The 18,802-nt window shown below is 45.6% G+C and overlaps 1 protein-coding gene across 1 annotated transcript in view; it reads left to right on the plus strand.

Annotated features, from left to right (window-relative positions):
• The first annotated feature begins 15,474 nt into the window (after nt 1-15,474).
• Nucleotides 15,475-18,802, plus strand: part of SGPP2 (sphingosine-1-phosphate phosphatase 2) — a 29,610-nt gene continuing 26,282 nt past the window's right edge. The window contains exon 1 of the mRNA XM_083742185.1: nt 15,475-15,816. Coding sequence (XP_083598311.1) covers nt 15,604-15,816 — 213 coding nt within the window. The 5' untranslated portion in view covers nt 15,475-15,603. The remainder of the gene's footprint in view (nt 15,817-18,802) is intronic.

Below are 18,802 nucleotides of genomic sequence, written 5' to 3' on the forward strand. Positions count from 1 at the left end.
CGCTATTGGATTCAGGTAACTCATGTAATTTCATGAGTAAGGAGTTTGCAGCTGAACACCAGATACAGACTATCCCATTGAGTAAGCCTTTGCAGGTTACCACGATTGATGGGAGGGAGCTGTTGGGAGGAGAAGTGAACCAACAAACTGTACCAATGATAATGAGGGTGGCAAGACACACAGAACTGATAGCGTTTAACGTAGCCACCTTGGGAGGAGCTCCTATTATCTTGGGAATGAGCTGGCTGGCACTACACGATCCGCTAGTAGGCTGGCATCAGAGAGTGGTTTCCTTTGGATCAGCACATTGCCTAGAACACTGCAAGGAGGGAGAGGCTCAGGCAGGGGCCAGGGCCACTCTAGCAGGGATGGAAGTGATAGACAAGGGGAGGGTGCCACCACAATACGCTGACTTGATTGACGTATTCAGCGAAAAAGAAGCAGATAAACTGCCCCCGCACAGACCCTTTGACTGTCAAATTAACTTACTCCCAGGAGCACAATTGCCAGTGGGCAAGCTGTATGCAATGTCAGACAGTGAGATGCAGGAGTTAAGGGAGTTCATTGACAAGAACCTCAAGCGAGGTTTCATCAGAGAGTCACGAGCGGTGGGGGGCAGCCCAGTGTTCTTTGTGGACAAAAAAAACACGGGCAGGCCCAGGCTTGTATGTGATTTCAGGGCCCTAAATGCAGTGTCAGAACCAGTGACTTTCCCTATGCCTAGAATTGATGACATTCTAACACGGGTGAGAAAAGGGAAAATTTTTACCAAGCTGGACCTTAGGGGGGCATATAACTTGATACGTGTGAGAAAGGGGGATGAGTGGAAGACCACTATGTTCACCCCCTTGGGGGCTTTTGAGTACCGGGTTATGCCTTTCGGATTACAAGCGGGCTCCGCCTGCTTTCAATCATTCATGAATCACGTCCTGGGGCCACTGCTCTACAAGAACTGCGTAGCGTTCTTAGATGACGTCCTGGTGTACTCAGAGAATGAGGAGCAGCATGTGCGAGATGTAAGAGAGGTACTGAGCAAGCTGCGAGAAAACCGGCTGTGGGTGAAACTGGAGAAGTGTCAGTTTCATACCAGGGAGGTGGAATTCCTGGGGTACCTGTTGTCTGACAAGGGATTGGCCATGGATCCCAGCAAGGTTCAAGCGGTACTGGAATGGAAAACACCAAAGACCAAGAAGGACGTGCAAAGGTTCCTGGGCTTCGGAAACTTCTATAGGAAGTTCATCAAAAACTTTGCCCATTTAACAGCGCCCATCACGGATTGTCTTAGTAGCAAAAAGAAATTTGTTTGGACGGAAGAAGCGCAGCGGGCGTTCGAACGTTTAAAGCAGGCGTTTGCGTCGGAAGAGCAACTTTTGCACGTGGATCTACAACAACCAATGAGAGTGGAGACTGACGCGTCAGACCGAGCGGTGGGGGCCGTTCTTCTCCAGCCGGGAAAAGATACGTCTGAATGGAGACCGTGTGCATTCTTCTCGCGGAAGTTGAACAAATCCGAGAGGAACTACACAGTATACGACCGAGAACTGCTCGCCATTCATGAAGCATTCCGGAAATGGCGGCACTTGCTGATTGGGGCGCAGCACAAGGTTCAAGTCCGAACTGACCACAAAAATCTGGAATACTGGAGAACAGCCCGAGTGCTGAACCAGAGACAAGTGCGATGGGCCCAGGAGTTCTCCAAATTCCACTTTGAGATTCGTTACGTGCCCGGCTCCGAGAACGTGAGGGCGGACGCTCTTTCCAGGAAACCTGAGTACTTAGAGGGGGAGGGAGCGCCTGAGGCAAGGCATGTAATCCCTGAAGACCGCTGGGTGTGTGGGGCGGCATTGGTGGGGCAGAGGGAACTGATAGAGGGTACTGAGAACGATGAATACGCCCAAGAGAAACTCAGAGAGCTCAGGAGGACAGAGGAGAACACAGGGGGGTTTGAAGAAAAGAACGGGGCATTGTATTACAAAGGGGCACTGTACATACCCGATGGGGAACTGAGGGGCAGAGTACTCAAGCAGTTGCATGACAGCCCCACAGCGGGACATTTTGGACAGCACAAAACCATGTGGTTGGTTACCAGGGAGTTTTGGTGGCCCAAGGTGAGGGAGGACGTACGGGAATATGTCAGGGGTTGCGACAGGTGCCAGCGAGCGAAAGGAGAGAGGGTGGCGCCAGCGGGGCTATTACAACCCTTACCCACGCCAGAAAGGCCATGGGAGGCAGTATCCATAGATTTTATGACGGACCTGCCAAAATCCAAAGGCAAAACAGCTGTCATGGTGGTGGTAGATCTATTAACCAAGATGTGTCATTTTATAGCTTGTTCACATGCGGTCACAGCGGAGGAAACCGCCAAGTTGTTTGTAGAACATATTTTTAGGTTGCATGGCGCCCCCTTGAGGGTTTTGAGCGACAGAGGGAAACAATTTACTTCCAGGTTCTGGAGGAAACTTATGAGCTTACTGCACGTAGAACTCAATTTCTCAACTGCCCGGCACCCAGAAACAAATGGGCAAGCGGAAAGGGCAAACGGGATTTTACAACAATACCTGAGGTGTTATGTAAAAGACAGAGAAAATGATTGGGTGGATAAGTTACCTCTAGCAGAATTTGCCTACAACAACGCGGAGAACGTGTCCACAGGGATGAGTCCCTTTCTGGCAAATTATGGGTGTCACCCCCGGGCATTCCCAGGAGAGGGAGGGGAGAGGTGGAGCGTGCCGGCGGCGGAATATTTTTTTGAAGAGATGGAAGCGATCCACCGTCAGCTTCAACTTAACTTAGAGAAAGCCAAGGAAGAATATAAGAAGCAAGCAGACAGAAATAGGAGGGAAGGTGAAACTATAAGGGTGGGAGACCGGGTGTGGTTATCCACCCAAGGACTACCGTTCAAGGGCGGGAGTAAGAAATTGAGACCCAAAAGATTGGGACCCTTTGAGGTCATACAGCAGGTCAACCCAGTAGCATTCAAACTCAGGCTGCCCAGTCACATGAAATTACACCCAGTATTTCACAGGTCATTACTGTTGCCGTACCGAGAGGGACGTGAGTGGGGGGAGCGTGAGAGAGAGGCCACCCAAACGCCCGTGATAGAAGAGAGAGAGCGCGACATGAACGTGGCAGGAATCATTGATTCCAGGTGGAAGGGGAATCAGGTGGAATATCTGGTAGAATGGGAGGGGGAAGTAGAGTCGGAAAACACTTGGGTACCAGCAGAGGTAGTCAATGACGAGGTCTTAATAGAAACATTTCATCAGCGTTTCCCAAGAAAACCGCAACCCGTGGCACGATTTAGAAGGGAACACTTTGGGACCACCGATGAGGAAGGAGAGTTTGAAGGGTTCCCAGAGTCAGGGGTGGGTGAGGAAGCCGACTCCGACGAAGAAGAGGAAGACGGGGAGAGAGACGGTACGCCGTGGCTAGAAGTGTTTGAATCCTCGGATGACGAGGAGAGTTCCTTCAGGGGCTTTCCGCCCTCACCGCCAGTGGGAGAGGAGGCGGGAGGGGGTGAAGGGGGCCCTGGGGGGGAGGTGGATGTCAGGGAACTGCCATCGGAGGGACAGGTGGTGGACAGGCTCCAGGAGAATAGGAGAGAATCTGCAGCAGAGGAAGGAACCAGCAGGGGGAGTGCAGGAGTCACAGCGGAGGGGAGGCTCTGGGATACTTCTAGTGAGAATAGCGAAGAGGTAACAAGACCCCCATTAGGAACTCCCACCCTTCGCCGGAAACTGTCACGCAGAGAGTCACGAAGGCGCATGTCCGTCAAACAGCTTTTATGTTGGCGTAAATTCCGTAGACGCCCACTGTCAGATTCTACCAGCGACTGACGGAGTCATGCTTTGGGGGCTCCGTTAGTGCCTCGGTTTGGATGACCAGCCAAACCCCAGAGGGATCAAGCTTTTACGCACAAGCAGCTCACTATCCCATCACAGATGGCTTTCAAAGAGGATTAGACAGATTCATGGAAGACAAGGCCAACTATTGCTACTAGGCACTACCTCCACAGTCAGACACATTGATACTTCTGAAAACCAGTTGCTGGGAAATGCAGGAGGGGAGAGGGCTCTTGTGCTCGGGTCCTGTTTGTGGACTTCCCACAGGCATCTGGTTGTCCATCATGAATACAGGATGCTGGACTAGATAGGCCACTGGCCTGATCCAGCAAATGCCTCTTATGTTCTTAACTGGACTGTAAAAAGCCTGAGAGGCTGCAGGAATCCTACTGTTCCGGGAATCTGATGTGGAAACAGTGGGCGGTTTTAAACTTAATGGTTATGCCTGTACAATCACTTCTAGCTGTGCAATGTAACTTCTTCACATACACCCTAAATATGCTATTGGGTTTCTCCAACCCTCTGAAGCAGATTCAGGGACACAAAGTGAGAAAGAAATAAAATCCTGTAATGCTAACTCTGGGCTTTTCATTGCTTGGGGAAATGAGAAGTGCATAACTGGATTTAGAATTGCAGGGAAAGAACTGAGATTGCAAAGGAAGAAGGATTGAATGTGCTACTATTCCCACCTCAACAACCACACCCTAACCACAGCTGCTGGCAGCAAAGGAGCATCAGGGACTTCTTACTCATGAGTAGGCTGATGACTCTGGGTCTGAAGATGTATGCTGCATCGTTGTTCTTCAACCCGAACCAAAGCTTTTTACACTGGTGCTCAAGGACTGGCGGATGGCTCCACCTCCTCCTCTGACAGTTCCTGGGGTTCTTCATTGGATATCAACCCGGAAAGCCACTGAAAGGGATGCTCAGCATTGGATTTAGGGGGCTTCCTTCTCCTCAAGATCTTTGAACCACAGGGTGCCTGGTTCATTCTCTGAGGCATCAGTGTCTGGCCCTGGTCAGAGCTAGGCATAGCAGCTTACCACTGAATAGGTACGGACAGGAGGCTAAAATAAAGCAAATTCACATGCCTAGCTAAGCTGATGCAGCGAGCCTTGCTGTCTCTCTCTGAGGTGCACAGTTCACATAGACACTTCTGGAAAGGGATGTGTCATGTGGTTTGCTGGTTCCAGCTGAGCCAGTGGAAGAATCTTGCCATCTCACCTCTTCTGTACATAATGCAGGCAGATAGAAATAATTTTTTATCAACCACAGAGACCTCTGCTTTTGATTTATTTTGTAGTAACTTATTTATTTCACGCATATGCCACCTTTATCTTCCAATGATATCAAGCTTGTTTATGTCAGGAGCTCATCCTACACTCGAGTAGGACCCTCGTAGAGACACATGCCCGACTGGCATGTTCTTTCCCTCCTGGTCGATCGTTTGGGAACTTCAAAAGCTTTCTTCAGCCCGAACATCACAGTGAACGACGCCAACCGACACTGGCACACTTAGGGATCCGCAGAGTTTGCGCAGCTGCGTAACAGACCTCAGCAACTCAGCATTTTGGCTAATCTACTTTATTTACATATAAACACACATGGAGCACTGCAACATGGCTCTCTCTCTCTCTAGCATCAGAAAGCAAAGAGAATAAGAACAAAGGACAATAGTCTCACTTCACGGAACACAGCAACACAAACATCCTGTCTCCATCACTTCCCACTCTGTGGAGTCAAAACATACACCGTCATGTGATAGACAACAATCCCATGACTGCAATTGTGGAGCAGGAATTCTAACAGTTTACACAGTTCTCCTTCTCCACATTTAATCCTCACAACAACCCTGAAAAGTAAGCTAGGCTGAGAGATGGTGACGGGCTCAAGGTCACCCAGTGAGCTTCATGACTGAGTGGGGATCCAAACCCTGATCTCCAAAGTCATCATCCAACACTCTAACCATTACATCACAGTGTTTTACTGTGAACCAAGGAAGATATCAGACACTCTTGGAAGATATTTTTGGGATTAAGGAACCACTCATTTATATTCTGCCTTTTTGCTGCTTGACTGCATAACTTGACCACAGCTAGAGTTTACGTGGTGAAGGGGAACCTGCCTTATCTTTTATTCATGATATTTACTCACATTTTCAAGAATGAGAGCAGGGGCATAACTGCCTTGTGATGATTATAATGGCTACCTCTGTATTTTCATCCCATATATTACAAGTCCTAAGCACTCACAATGACCTACATGATAAACTTCTGCTTCTGTCTATAAACATACATATTCCTGAATAATTCATAGTTAAAAGTGCTTTTGAGCATCATTTCCCATATTTGGGACACAAGTTTGCACACTCCTAACTGGATTTAAAACTGCAGGAAAAGAACTGGGACTGCAAAGGAAGAAGGATTGAATATGTCAATATTCCCATAAGCCCTCCATATATATTATTCAGTACCGTCTCATTCATTCCACTGTTTAAACTGAATGGCAGCTGAGCCTGACTTTCCATTCTATCCCTTTACGCTCAGTACTGAGCTATTTTTGAAACCCTGAAAATAAAACCTTTTATAGCTCAGTTGCTTTTCCAATTCATGATGGCCTCGGGTTTTCCATAAGATTTTCTCATTCATCCAAACAAGTATTCATTTGCTCTTGGCTGTGCATATCATTGCAACCTTTGCTGGAGAAACATGCAAAGGAAACATTTGTCATTTGGGCTCTCAGTTCCCACAATTTGTCTTCTTAATTCAGAAAGCAGTTGGCTCCATCTGTTCCAGAGAAAATCTCCAAAAACTGTTATGAATAGGCTGAGAAAATTCAAGGCAGAGGACTCTAGCTTTGCAGAGAGGCAGGAAGTATTTGGACCATATGATGGTTTCAGAGCCAGTCTCATCTATGAATTTGAACAATGAAATCTTATTTGTATGAACATCTTTGTACAGCATTATTTGAATAAACATCTGTGTGTGTCTGGATGCAGAAATTGAGAAACAGAGGGGTTGAGCAGGGTAGGAGCTTTCTGTTGTTGGTTGAGAAGAACAAAACAGAGACTCCTCACCCCTAAACATGGGCTAAGATTTGTAGTTGTTGTGCACTTATTTCAAACAGCTTAGTCTGCAATTGAGTCTTGCCCATCTGTGGTTGTTCAGAAAGAGGATGATGATCCAAATCTGATCAACCAACAGCCGGCCCTATCAATTGACAGAGTAAGGAAGCTGTCTCAGGTAGCAGTTATGGAGGAAAGGGGTTTTCAGCAGCCTTCCTCTGAACTCCCTAAAATAAGCTGTTACTCTCAGGTGTGGGGTAGGACGCTGTCCCATCACCAGTGCTGAAGTAAGATTCAGCTACTCATTTGTATGTGGAATTGGCTAGGGTGCCATCTTTTCCTTCTCTCCAGGTGGCAATGAACTGTGAGCAGGTCCTGGTTCAACCACACTTTGCTGCTGAAGCAGTCATGGAGACTGGATTGCAGAGAAGAAGAACACAACTTGCCATTGCATTCTTCTCCAGTGTTCTACAAGAGAGGTGAACAGCCTCAAGCCACACCCATCCCTGGACCAGTCAAGGTTTTGTTTTGTTTTTTAAATCATCCAGATGCTTTGTTATCCCAGCTCCAATGGAGGAGAATCCTTGTATCAACTACTTAGAACAGGTTTGGCATTTTTTGTCCTCTGATTTCAGTCTGAGCCTTTGATGACCTCTGCATGAATTCTGCTCCAGCTTGAGTGGTGGTGGGGAGGCTTGGCTTTAAATGTAAACTATTTCAAATTTCTCCTCCCATCCCTAGTAGGGTGTAGGATCTTTGATGCACTTACCTATGAGGCGGCCAAGGGGACTCTGTGAGTGTCCTTTCATTCTTCAAATAATATCACAGGAACATAGCAATGTGGGAAGGAAGGTGCTTTATACAGAATGAAACCATTGGTCTGTCTAGCTCAGTACTTTCTACACGGAGTGGCAATGACTCTCCAGGGTTTCACATGGGGCTCTAACAGTGCTACCTGGAGATGCCAGGGATTGAATCTGGGCCCTTTTGCATGCAAGGAAGATGCTCTACCATTGAGCAACTGTTATGCAGAAGCAAACACACAGCTGCTTCTGCATAATACGAGAAACACTTCTCCTTGGATTAAAAAACTGAAGATGATTTTGGAAGGAAGGTTTAAAAAGGTAACGAATCCTATTATTTCACCATTGCTCAGGATAGCGTAGGAAGAATTTGTAAAATATGTTTTCACTTTTGTGGTTAAGACAATTGCTACTTCCACTGCTTCCATCCTACCTTTTAAAATTATTTTGCAACCGTATCACTGAGCACATTGGGGGGAAATTGCTTTGGAAAGTCTCTCCCCCCCCCCCCGAATTGTGTTAAAACTCAACCAGCCATACTTCCTCATAACATTAAAACAATTTGGAGGAGATTAATTATTTTAAATGGCCTGCAAAACTTCAATGGAAATTACCCGTACCATTTCATGCAATGCAAATCATACATAATTACATAGTATTATCTGGTTACTTACCACATAAACAGGAAAGTTAATTGCTTCTATCTGAAGCAGATAAATATGCAGCAGGCAGCTGCTGTACTGCTCACCCTTTTTACTATTTCACAGGATATGTTTACCTCACAATAAAATTCACTTCTTTTGTTCTTATGGTACCTTGAAATAGAAGTGGATGCCAAATGCAAAATAAGCATGCTAATGAGCAGAATTAAAAATATCCCAGTAACTATTAGATTAAAAAAAAGCAAAAACTGAATAAAACTATTTAAAGAACAGATTTAATTTGGGGGGCTTAAACTATAAAAACCAGACACAACGTAGTCCATATAATTCATACTGCTGTGGTCATCTGCTATCTGAGGTAAGCCAGGGTGGTGTAGTGGTTAGAGTGTTGGAGTTAGGAGACCAGCGTTCAAATCTCCACTCACTCATGAAGTTCACTGGGTAACCCAAAGACAGTCACTACCTCTCAGCTTAACCTACGTCACAGGGTTGTTATAGGATAATATGGAGAGACAGGGCAAACACGTATGCCACTTTGAACCTCTAGAGGAAATGTGGCGTATAAGCGCAATAATATTTAAACCTTTGAGAGCTCCTCAAACCTGCATCCTAATTATTGCAGCAAATAGGTTGATTTCCTGTTCTGAGTCATCATTTAATTTCAGAATCAAGAGAGATTTCCCCCTTGTGAACAGGTTGTATTTAACAAAGTCATGCTCAAGAGGAGACCCATTGAAATTATGGACATGAGTAAGGTCCATGCACTTGGAATCCTCTGCCCATTGGATACAGTCATAAAAGAAACAGATAAAACGCGTAAGACGAAGCTTGCTGGTCAGACCAAAGACTCACCTATTCCAGCATCCTTTTCTCACAGTCACCAACCAGATACTTTGGAGAACCTCTCTAGTAGGACCTGAGAGCACAGCAGTCTTTCCACTTGTGGTACCAGGAACTGGTATTCAGAGGCAAACCACCTCTGAATGTAAAGGTACTATAGCCAACATGGCTCGTAAGCATTGATACCTTTGTCCTTCATGAATTTGTCCAGTCCTCATTTAAAGCCACCCAAGTGGTGGTCATCAGTACCTTTTGTGGGTTAAGCCAAATTCCACAGTTTAAGCCAAGTGTTGCTTGAGGAAGTTTGTTTTCTTTATCTCTCCTGAATCTTCCAACATTCCATCTGATTGGATGGTCCTGAGAGTGGGAGGGGAAACAACAACCCTGTCCACTTTCTACACAGCATGCACCATCATATACACCTCTATCATGACCCCTGGAAAATATAGCATCAGAGGTTAGAACACGGGGTCTATGGGCAGACCCACACCATACATTTAAAGCATAATCAACACTCATTTTAAAGCACATGGCTTTCCCCAAAGAATCATGGGAACTGTAGTTTGTAAAGAGTGCTAGGAATTGTAGTTCTGTGAAGAAAAATCTACCATCCCCATGATTCTTTGTGGGGAATCACATGCCTGAAATGTGTATTGAAGGTGTGGTGTGGACCTGCCCCATTTATTTGCTAACCGTGCCTAGTCCTCTAACTATACTGAGTGACATTTCATATTTATTTGTTTTTATCCTTGAGGGTAGTATATATTATACCCCTCCCCATTCAGCTTGAGAACAAGCTTATAAGCCCAACTGGAAGAGTCCGTGACCAGAAAGAGGAGGAGCATCAGGAAGAGTGGATTAAACTTAAGGATTACCTAGTTAAATATGTTAAGTTAAATTAACTGAAAACAGCTTGCAGATACTTAATTAGCTTAGGACTTTATTTATGTTAAGTGATGAATTAATATGTTTAATTTCATAATGTGAAGATTTAAGGATGTTAATGTTCAAGTTAAATTTTATAAGAATTGTGATTTGGAAAACCGTTATAAGGATATGCAATGAAATTCAACCAAGGGGATGCAAGGAAGTCACTTAACAATGCTTCAGAAATTAAGTGGTTTTCAGCTGTAATGATTAAGTAAAAAGAAAAGAAAGGCTAAAAATCAAATGAAAAATAAGGGAGAGGATTTGCTGAATTAATAATTAGAAACCGGAATACAGAAAGGGGAGGTATGAGGAGGTCGGGGAAGTAAGTTATAAGAAAATAAGGGATTGAAATTATACTTGTTTTTGTTTGTGTTTTGTTTGTATTATTGTTTTGTTTTTATATAATTTTTGAAACTTCAATAAATATCTTTTAAAAAAACAATGCTAATAAGTGTAATTTTAAATAAGGCTATGATTTATGTTTCTTTGTCTTATGTGTTTGTTTGTTTGTTTGTTTGTTTGTTTGTTTGTTTATAATAGTGTGAAAACCAATAAAAAAAATTTTGGAAAGAGAACAAGCTTATAAGGAAGGTGAGGCTGAGAGACTGAGTAGCCAAGGCGATGAACCATAGTTTAGTGATAATGCACACTGTTTTTTATGCAGCTTTAATCCCTGATATCTATTTAAAGCAGGGGTAGGGAACTTTTCTTTTTGTGGAGGACTGCATCCCCTCAGGGGTTAATTTGTAAGGAGCTGCATGCCAGCTGGTGGGCAGAGTTTGAGCTGCTGATTGGCAAAGACATACCTTTTTTGATGAACTAATCCCAAATAATGGATGGCCCTGATTCAAATTTACTTCAGATTAGAATTCCCAGTCCTATTCAGGTCTATGCAGATAAGCTCTACAGGGTTGGAAAAGGTTACAGTAAAATAAGCATACAGAGGATTTCGACTTTTTTCTCCAATACAACTGACCATACAGCTACTGTGGGGGTGAGGAATCCTTTCTGACTTTAATGTGCTACACACAGAGACACCTACCAACTTGTTCTCAGATAGATGGGGCACTATTTCTTTCCCCCAAAGTCTTGCAACCAAGAAAAAAAGTTCAAAAAGCAAACATTGATTTATTTCTATTCAATAAAATACAGTGGTACCTCGGGTTAAGTTCTTAATTCGTTCAGGAGGTCCGTTCTTAACCTGAAACTGTTCTTAACCTGAAGCACCACTTTAACTAATGGGGACTCCCGCTGCTGCCCTGCCGCCGGAGCACAATTTCTGTTCTCATCCTGAAGCAAAGTTCTTAACCCAAGGTACTATTTTTGGGTTAGCGGAGTCTGTAACCTGAAGCGTATGTAACCCGTACTGTACTGCCCTTTCCAGTTGTTCTGAATTACATAGAAAGGAGCAATTGCACAGGAAGGAACTCTGACAGGATGTGAGAGTGGGGCAGCTTCAGGAGACGTTGGGACTAAATAAAATGAGGCCTAAATAACTTGTGGCCCCTGAGAAGCAGGGTTCTCACCTGTGGTGTAAAAGCATCAGATAGGAAGTGATGGCGCAGACCCTTCTCTAAGCCCCTGAAGAGCCACTTCCAATTCGAGTCAACAGTACTAAGCTGGATAAATCAATTGTAGCTTCCTGTTCCTATGGTTATTCAGCAAATATGTGACCAAGTAGCAAATTCCATCCTGTCTGTGTCTGCCTCTCTGTCCACTATAGTTACGTAACTGGTTGTTATAGAGGGAGAAAGGTCTGAAAGTAGCCCTCTGGGATGACAAATGCTGGTGGCTTTGTTTTCCAAGAATTGCAGAAACCAGACTTTTCAGGTTTTTCTGCTGTCGTGATCACCACCACTCACAACTTGGATCCCTCTAAGGCAGCATTCCCCAACCTGGTGCCATGCTGGCTGCAGCTGATGGGAGTTGTAGTCCAAAACACCTGGAGGGCACAGGTTGGGGAATGTTGCCCTAAGGTGATGGGATGCTATGATTCTACACATGAGTGTGGCCTGATGGGAAGTCTTGCACATGACTGTGGCCTGATGGGAAGTCTTGCTCCTAAGCTTCGCTTCTGTACATAATGCTGCACAAACCATTCTAATACTAAGACATTCACTCACCACCTTAGAATGTTCAGTTCACATTGAGTTCAGGAAAACATTGTACCTGACCCGTTCTTAATGCATATTTGACCACATCTACGGATGAATGCTATATCAATCACTAGTAAAAGTTTAATAAGGAGGTTTTCACGCCTGTCCAATTCTGTGTTCCCTTTCCCACCCTTTAATCTATTGGTGATTAATGCTTATATGCAACCCTTGTATTGTATTTGTGTTAACCAATCAGCAACAAGCACATACGTGGCAATGCTGTAATATTCAATAAAAGGGACTCCCCGAGACATGCTTGAGAGGTGCCTCCCAGATGACGCTCGCTACCTGTCTGTCGTTATTTCAACCCAACACTAAGGGGAGCAGAGTGAGTTGTATATGGTTGGAGGGGGTTCTTTTCAGGCAGTTTGCAGAGCTAAACCTGCTTAACTCAACAGTAGAAGGATGTTTACTTCCAGGCCATTCTGTGGGTACTCCTTTTTACAAACAGATTTGTTGGGGAAAGGGCTGGAGTTGTTTTTATATTTTTAAAAAGAGGGGCATTAAGTTTCCTGAGGTTTCTACGCAAAATGTCTGTGATGTGTCTTTGCAAAGTTTCCACACACAAAAATGTACAGTATATAAAAGAAGATGGATCAAATACTTAATGTTCCGTGATTTCAAATTAATGCTTCTTGGAGTGTCCTGATTGCATTTATGCTGCAATACCATACTAAATAATTTCACATTAAGCTTAAGTTAAACTCAGTTAACTCTGGTTTCCTAAAGCAAGGTCAGCAAAATATTAAATTTATTTCAAAGGAATTGCATATAACACAAGACTTTTTTGTGTTAATTGGCACTGTCTGTTCTACAGGCATATTGATGTTTTTATATATTTATTTGGCTTCCTTGATTGTGGCACATTGTCCTCTGGGTTATGCACCTTTACAGTCCAATCCTATACAAGTGTACTCAGAAGTAAGCCCACAGAATTTCATGGGATTCCCAGGGAAGCATGAATAGAATCGCAGCCTTAATCAGTGGGAAGGTGCTGTGTGAATGAGCTTTCTTTGGGGCAGTAGTATGGCTGCAAATAGAGTTGGACCTATTAGGGTCTCTCCTTATGCTTTGAGCAATGGCCCTCTCTATTCTGTGTGGCAGAATGCCGGGACCACAGTGAACTGCACAGCACAAAGCTTTGGAAAAACAACAGCATCAAAATGAGGACACCAGGCTGTGCTGAGAGCAGTATTCTGTAAACAGGCGCATCTGCATTGCAGTCTTGTTTAGCCCCAGTTAAAGCGGCAGCACAGCCCAAAGTAGGCTGGCAGATAAGTAGCACCTGCAAAAGGAAAGAGTGACTTCTTCTAGAAAATCAACAATACTCAGAGCACCACTTGATGAGCTTTTGATGTTACATAATCAGCCAGGACAAATGAAAGGTGATCCTATTATTTCAAGATGAGCATAGCGATACAAAGCACTGCTGTATGTGGATCTCATGTGGCAGATGTAACACAGCTGTGTCAGACTTATTGGACAGCACCTCTCCCGATTCTGGCTGAGACACTGGAACTCATACATACTAGTGAATGAACTTTAACTAAGGCTGCAGTCCCAACTCCACTTACCTTGAATTCGAGGAGGAATCTGAGCAGAAATGGTTTGGCTCATGCTGTAAATTTAGCAAGTCTCTTACCTGGATTCCATAGCTGTCTTTGGCCCTAGCACACCCATTGATTTTGTTGGTTACATTTCTATTGCACTTCCTTCTTATGCTCAGTAACTAAGGCTATGGCCCTATACAATTTACACAGCAGCAAGCCTCACTAAACTTAGACTCATAGAATTGTAGAGTTGGAAGGGACCTGGAGGAACATCTAGTCCAACCCCCTGCAATGCAGAAATATGCAGCTCTCCCATACAGGGATCGAACCTGCAACCTTGGCGTTATGAGCACTATGCTGTAACCAAACCATAAAAGGATTTCCTTCTGAGCGCACAGGATTACTTGGGACAGTATGTCCCTGCATCCCTCCTCTTTGTCCTCACACAGAGGTTGCACCTAAGGGTTTGGTTGGTTGGCCCTCGCCAAAGGCCCAGGCCCAAGGAGGGCACAAAAAACAAACCTCTCCACTCGGCTTAGAGTGGCTAGAAGCCAGTCTGGCCATCCATGCACTGCCTGGACTGCCCTTCTGCTGTTCTGGGCATCTGGACAAGGTTTTCAGGCTCCTCCAGGTGCCACGGTGGGGGAATCCAGTCACTGGTATGGGCCATAGCAACAGCTCTGTGGGGCCTCCTTCTCAGTTGACCAGCAGTGCTATTAGAAGTGTGAGTGGACTCAGAGGGGAGAAAGAGGGAGAGAGTAGTAAGAGTTGCCAGAGGAGGAAAAGGGAAGGAAAGGAAAGGCAGAAGGAGGAAGAATGGAAAGCAGTGAGTGGAAGGAAGGAGGAAGGGTGGGAGGCAGGTAGACAGACTTTTAAAGGAGGAAAGGCAGAGCGGAGCAGACGCAATCTTGATGGCTGTGGACTTTAGGCTCTCAAATTTCAGCAGTGCCCTGTGTGGTACTAAAATTCAGTGCCCCTGCCTCTCATGCTTCATTCTACAGCATTGTCACAGCACCCCCTGCAGCGTGGTGCCCAGTGGTGCTGAACCGGTTGTACTGCCCTAAAACCGTCTCTGCATGGAGGAAGTCACTGGCAGAGCGCGAAAGGCAGCAAGAAGGAAACTTTTGGGGTTTCTGGTCCTTGGCCTCCGATACATCTCATTGCCATGGGTGCAAGTGATGCCGCAGGGTGCCGATACAGCTCATTGCCAAGGGCACAAGAGCTGAGGTACACCTCTGTCCCTGTAACAGCCTTGAAGGCACGTTCAGCTAAGAATCAGTGCCTTGTCCAAGTTCCCCTGGCGGAGTGGCGATTTGAACCTGGGTCTCAGCCCAACATCTAACCACCACCAGAGCAGATGCTCTAAATAGCCAGAAGAAAGATCATTTGCAGTATTTCCCAAGGATGATAGGGCAGGCAGGCAGGTGTGGAGTTGGCTGGGTTTGAATGGCATTGGTTTCAGCTCCACATGGAGCAGGTTCCTGCAGCAATCTTGCGCTCCTGTCGGACTAAGAGATCACCCTGTCACCTCTCCCGCCTTCGTCATGCAAGGCGGGGCGGGGCGGGGCAAGGAGGGTCGTGGGCAGCGGCCAGGGGTGGGCGGGGCCTCGCCGCCTGCACCTGTCCGCGGGGCGCCCGGAGCCCCGCCCTTTCTCCTTGGCTCCTCCGCAACGCGGTGGCCGGCCGGCCGGGCTGGGCTGTGTTTGCGCGCCGCGCCTGGGCGGGGGAAGCGAGTCCCCAGCCGCCGGGAAGGAGGATGGCCTGCCTGCTGGACTCGCAGCCCGTGGCCCGCTTCCAGCGCTGCTGCGGGCTCTTCCCGGCCTCCGAGGGAGGGGCGGAGCAGGCCGGCAAGGTGGGGAACGGCAGCCCCCTCCACCTGCCCGCGAGGGACGTCGCCAATGGGCGCAGCAGTCCGGCCAAGCAGCGCGCCCACCCTCCGGACCCCGGCGCCGCCAGCAACGGCTGGAAGGTAAGAAAGTTACAAAGGGAGAGGAAGGGGTTAATTGAAACAGCGGCGGGGAGGGGGAGAGGAAAAGGTACCGGGGCTCAAGTTGTAGCCTCTGACCCAGAAGCGCGTCCTAGAGACAGATAAGGAGCTTGGCACGTTGGACGGAGGAAATGGCACCTCCTTGAATGCAGGTGAGTTGCGAGAGCGCGCGGAATGCTTGCTATCCCGAGGAAATGGACTCGTCTCAGTCTTGCGCAGGTTTCCCCTGTCCGGGTCTCTCGCCCCACGGTCTCGCTCCTTTCCCCCCCCCCCCCCTCTTTTTCTCGCGGAGGCAGATGGATTTCCTGTTGTTCAAGTGAGGAAGGTTAAAGGAAGGAGGAAGGGAGGGGAAGAGGAAAGAACTGCAGCCCCCGTTCCTTGGCTCAGCAATAATTGAGTTGCAAGTCTAGGACATCAGGGATAGCCGAAGATATTGTGCAGGACGCTTTTCATTTCGAGCCGAGCACCGCAGCCTTCGACCTCGGTTGTGCTGAGCTCGTGTTGACATGGCAGAGCACAGATATGGAAGGCAGACTGCAATATCATGGAACGACATTGTTGCAGAAGAATTTGGCAGTGTTATACCTACCTGACTTAACATCTAGCGAATTTCCTAGGCTGCTTTATTTTTCAGGTTAATTTCAAATGAAAGCAAATTGGGTGATTAGATTATAGGATAACCGCCGCCCCCCCAAGGAATAGCGGGTGATGAGATACGGTACTTGCTTCAGAATTTGTGAATGAGTTGACACTTTCCAAAGTACACAATCATGGTCTAGTGTGACAGAATTGAATTTGACCTTACATAGGTAGGATGATGGCATTTTCAGTGAGAAACTAGGTGAAGAATTGGACTTCACCCTTCCATAAAACTGAAAATGTGAACATTGTATTTCTTCCTGCTCCCAGAACTGATTAACTTCTATGATGTCAGAAGAAAATTATAATAAACCTCAGATATTGTGACATCATAAACCTATTGGCTTGGATCAAAAGATGTTAACTTTAAAGGAATTCCTCCAGTTTAGCCCTTACCCCAGATTGTTTAAAATCTCTGTTGATCCCAAAGCAATACTTTTTGGGGGGATCACAGATCACAGATCACATCATAGGGAAGAGTAAGGAATGAGAAACTTTCCTATTGTACAGTTCCTTAAGTAACCTTCGTATCCTAGCCATTGATTTCCTTTGTACCACCAGACTGGAATAATTCTGTACTAACGCAAGCAGGAACTTGATAAGGTAACGTTGGCTTACTCTTTGAAACTGTAACGTTTCCCTTGAGCATGGCAAGGCTGCTTAAGTGTTAAGAGATCTTCCCCCCTCACAGTACTATGTCATAGAATTCCATGGAGACCATTGTGCACAAATAGAAACAATATGACTCTGTGATAATAGCTATTGTGATATGCCCAAACTGAACTCTGTTGAAAAGAGACACAAACTAATTAATTCTGATTGTGTGGGCACTGACGCACCAAGATTCAAGTGTGCTACCTGCATAGCACTGCTAAAGAGGGCGTGTGTGACTTTTATGAAATACTTCACCAGGTGGACTTTGTAGATGAACTAGTAATATCTGACCACTTCAATTTGTTTATCCTCTTGTCTCAAAGGGCTGGAGGTCTCTGAGCAGGGATCTATCACGTAAATGTACCAAAAGTCTCTTCCCTTTGTATTCTGTCCTCCCATGCTCACTTTATTATCTTATTTGTTTCCAGCTTATTTCTTCTGCACTTTACAGTGCACTCCTACATACATGTCTTCTTGGAATCAAGTCCCATTATGATCCACAGGGCTTATTCCCAGAAAAGTGGTTCTAGGGCTGCAGCTTTAATTTTTCTTTCTTATGCTATTGTTGTTCCTTCTTAGGAACACAGGAACTTGTCTCATGCCAAGTGCAGCTCTTCAGTGTCCCAGACGGGCAACGTTCTGAGCCCTATCTAGAGATGTCTGGCTAATAATAATAATTTATTGTTTATAATAAACCAACTATTCAACCAACTACTTTCCTCCTGAATTGAGTTCATTCCCCCCCTTCTTTTTTTCCATAGCTTTCCCATTTTTTCCTTTCAGATCCTCTCCAATCCATCCAAGCAAGCCGGTCTTTATTCTGATGTGCAAAACCCTTGCGTCAATAGTTATAGTCGCAACTGTCATACTGTTTCTCTTTGTATACTTTTTGAATGTAAGAGGTAATATAGTTGCACTGTAATGCTTTACTTAGCTGATGTTTGAAGAAGATTAATCTGTCTCTGTGCCCGCTGCTGAATTAGCTTTAATGAATGGCTCCAATGGTCACCTCCTAGCAAAATACCAAACTATGGTATTTTCCTGTTTCACACATAATGGCAAACTGTGATTTGCCACAAAAATCTAACTATGGGAGAGCACAACAGGGATGGGGAGAGCACAGTAGTAACAGCAACTCAGCTCTTATTGGAACTGACTTGTTTGTTTAGATGTATATTCACCCTGAGGAAGGAAATATGAGTTTTCAAGTTAGGCTTTGATGAGATTCTTGCATAATATTTCTCCCCCTGTGCCTGGATTGGAATTTTCTTGATGTGTTTAACGAATGATTTTGGCTACATGACCTACAGCCGGGTTTCCCTGCCTCTGGCTATTTTTTGGACTACAGTTCCCATCTTCCCTGACCACTGTTCCTGCTAGCTGAGGATGATGGGAGCTGTAGCCCAAAAACAGCTGGAGACCCAAGTTTGGGAAACCCTTGTCTACAGCCAGGATGGGGAATCTATGGCCCTTCAGATGGCAGTGGTCTGCAACTCTCATCCTTGACCGTGTCAGCTGGGGCTTAGGAGAGTTAGCATCCAACAACACTGGGAGGGTTAAACGTTCTTCATTCACGCTCTAGTGGGATAAATGAGCTTTTTCATATTCAGAATAATGGGAACAATAAAAAAAGTTCTTTCCACCTTAAAGATCTCCATTGCCTTGCTCTTTCCTA

The sequence above is a fragment of the Podarcis gaigeae genome, assembly GCF_964106915.1.
Source record: "Podarcis gaigeae genome assembly, chromosome: 5".
NCBI lineage: Eukaryota > Metazoa > Chordata > Lepidosauria > Squamata > Lacertidae > Podarcis > Podarcis gaigeae.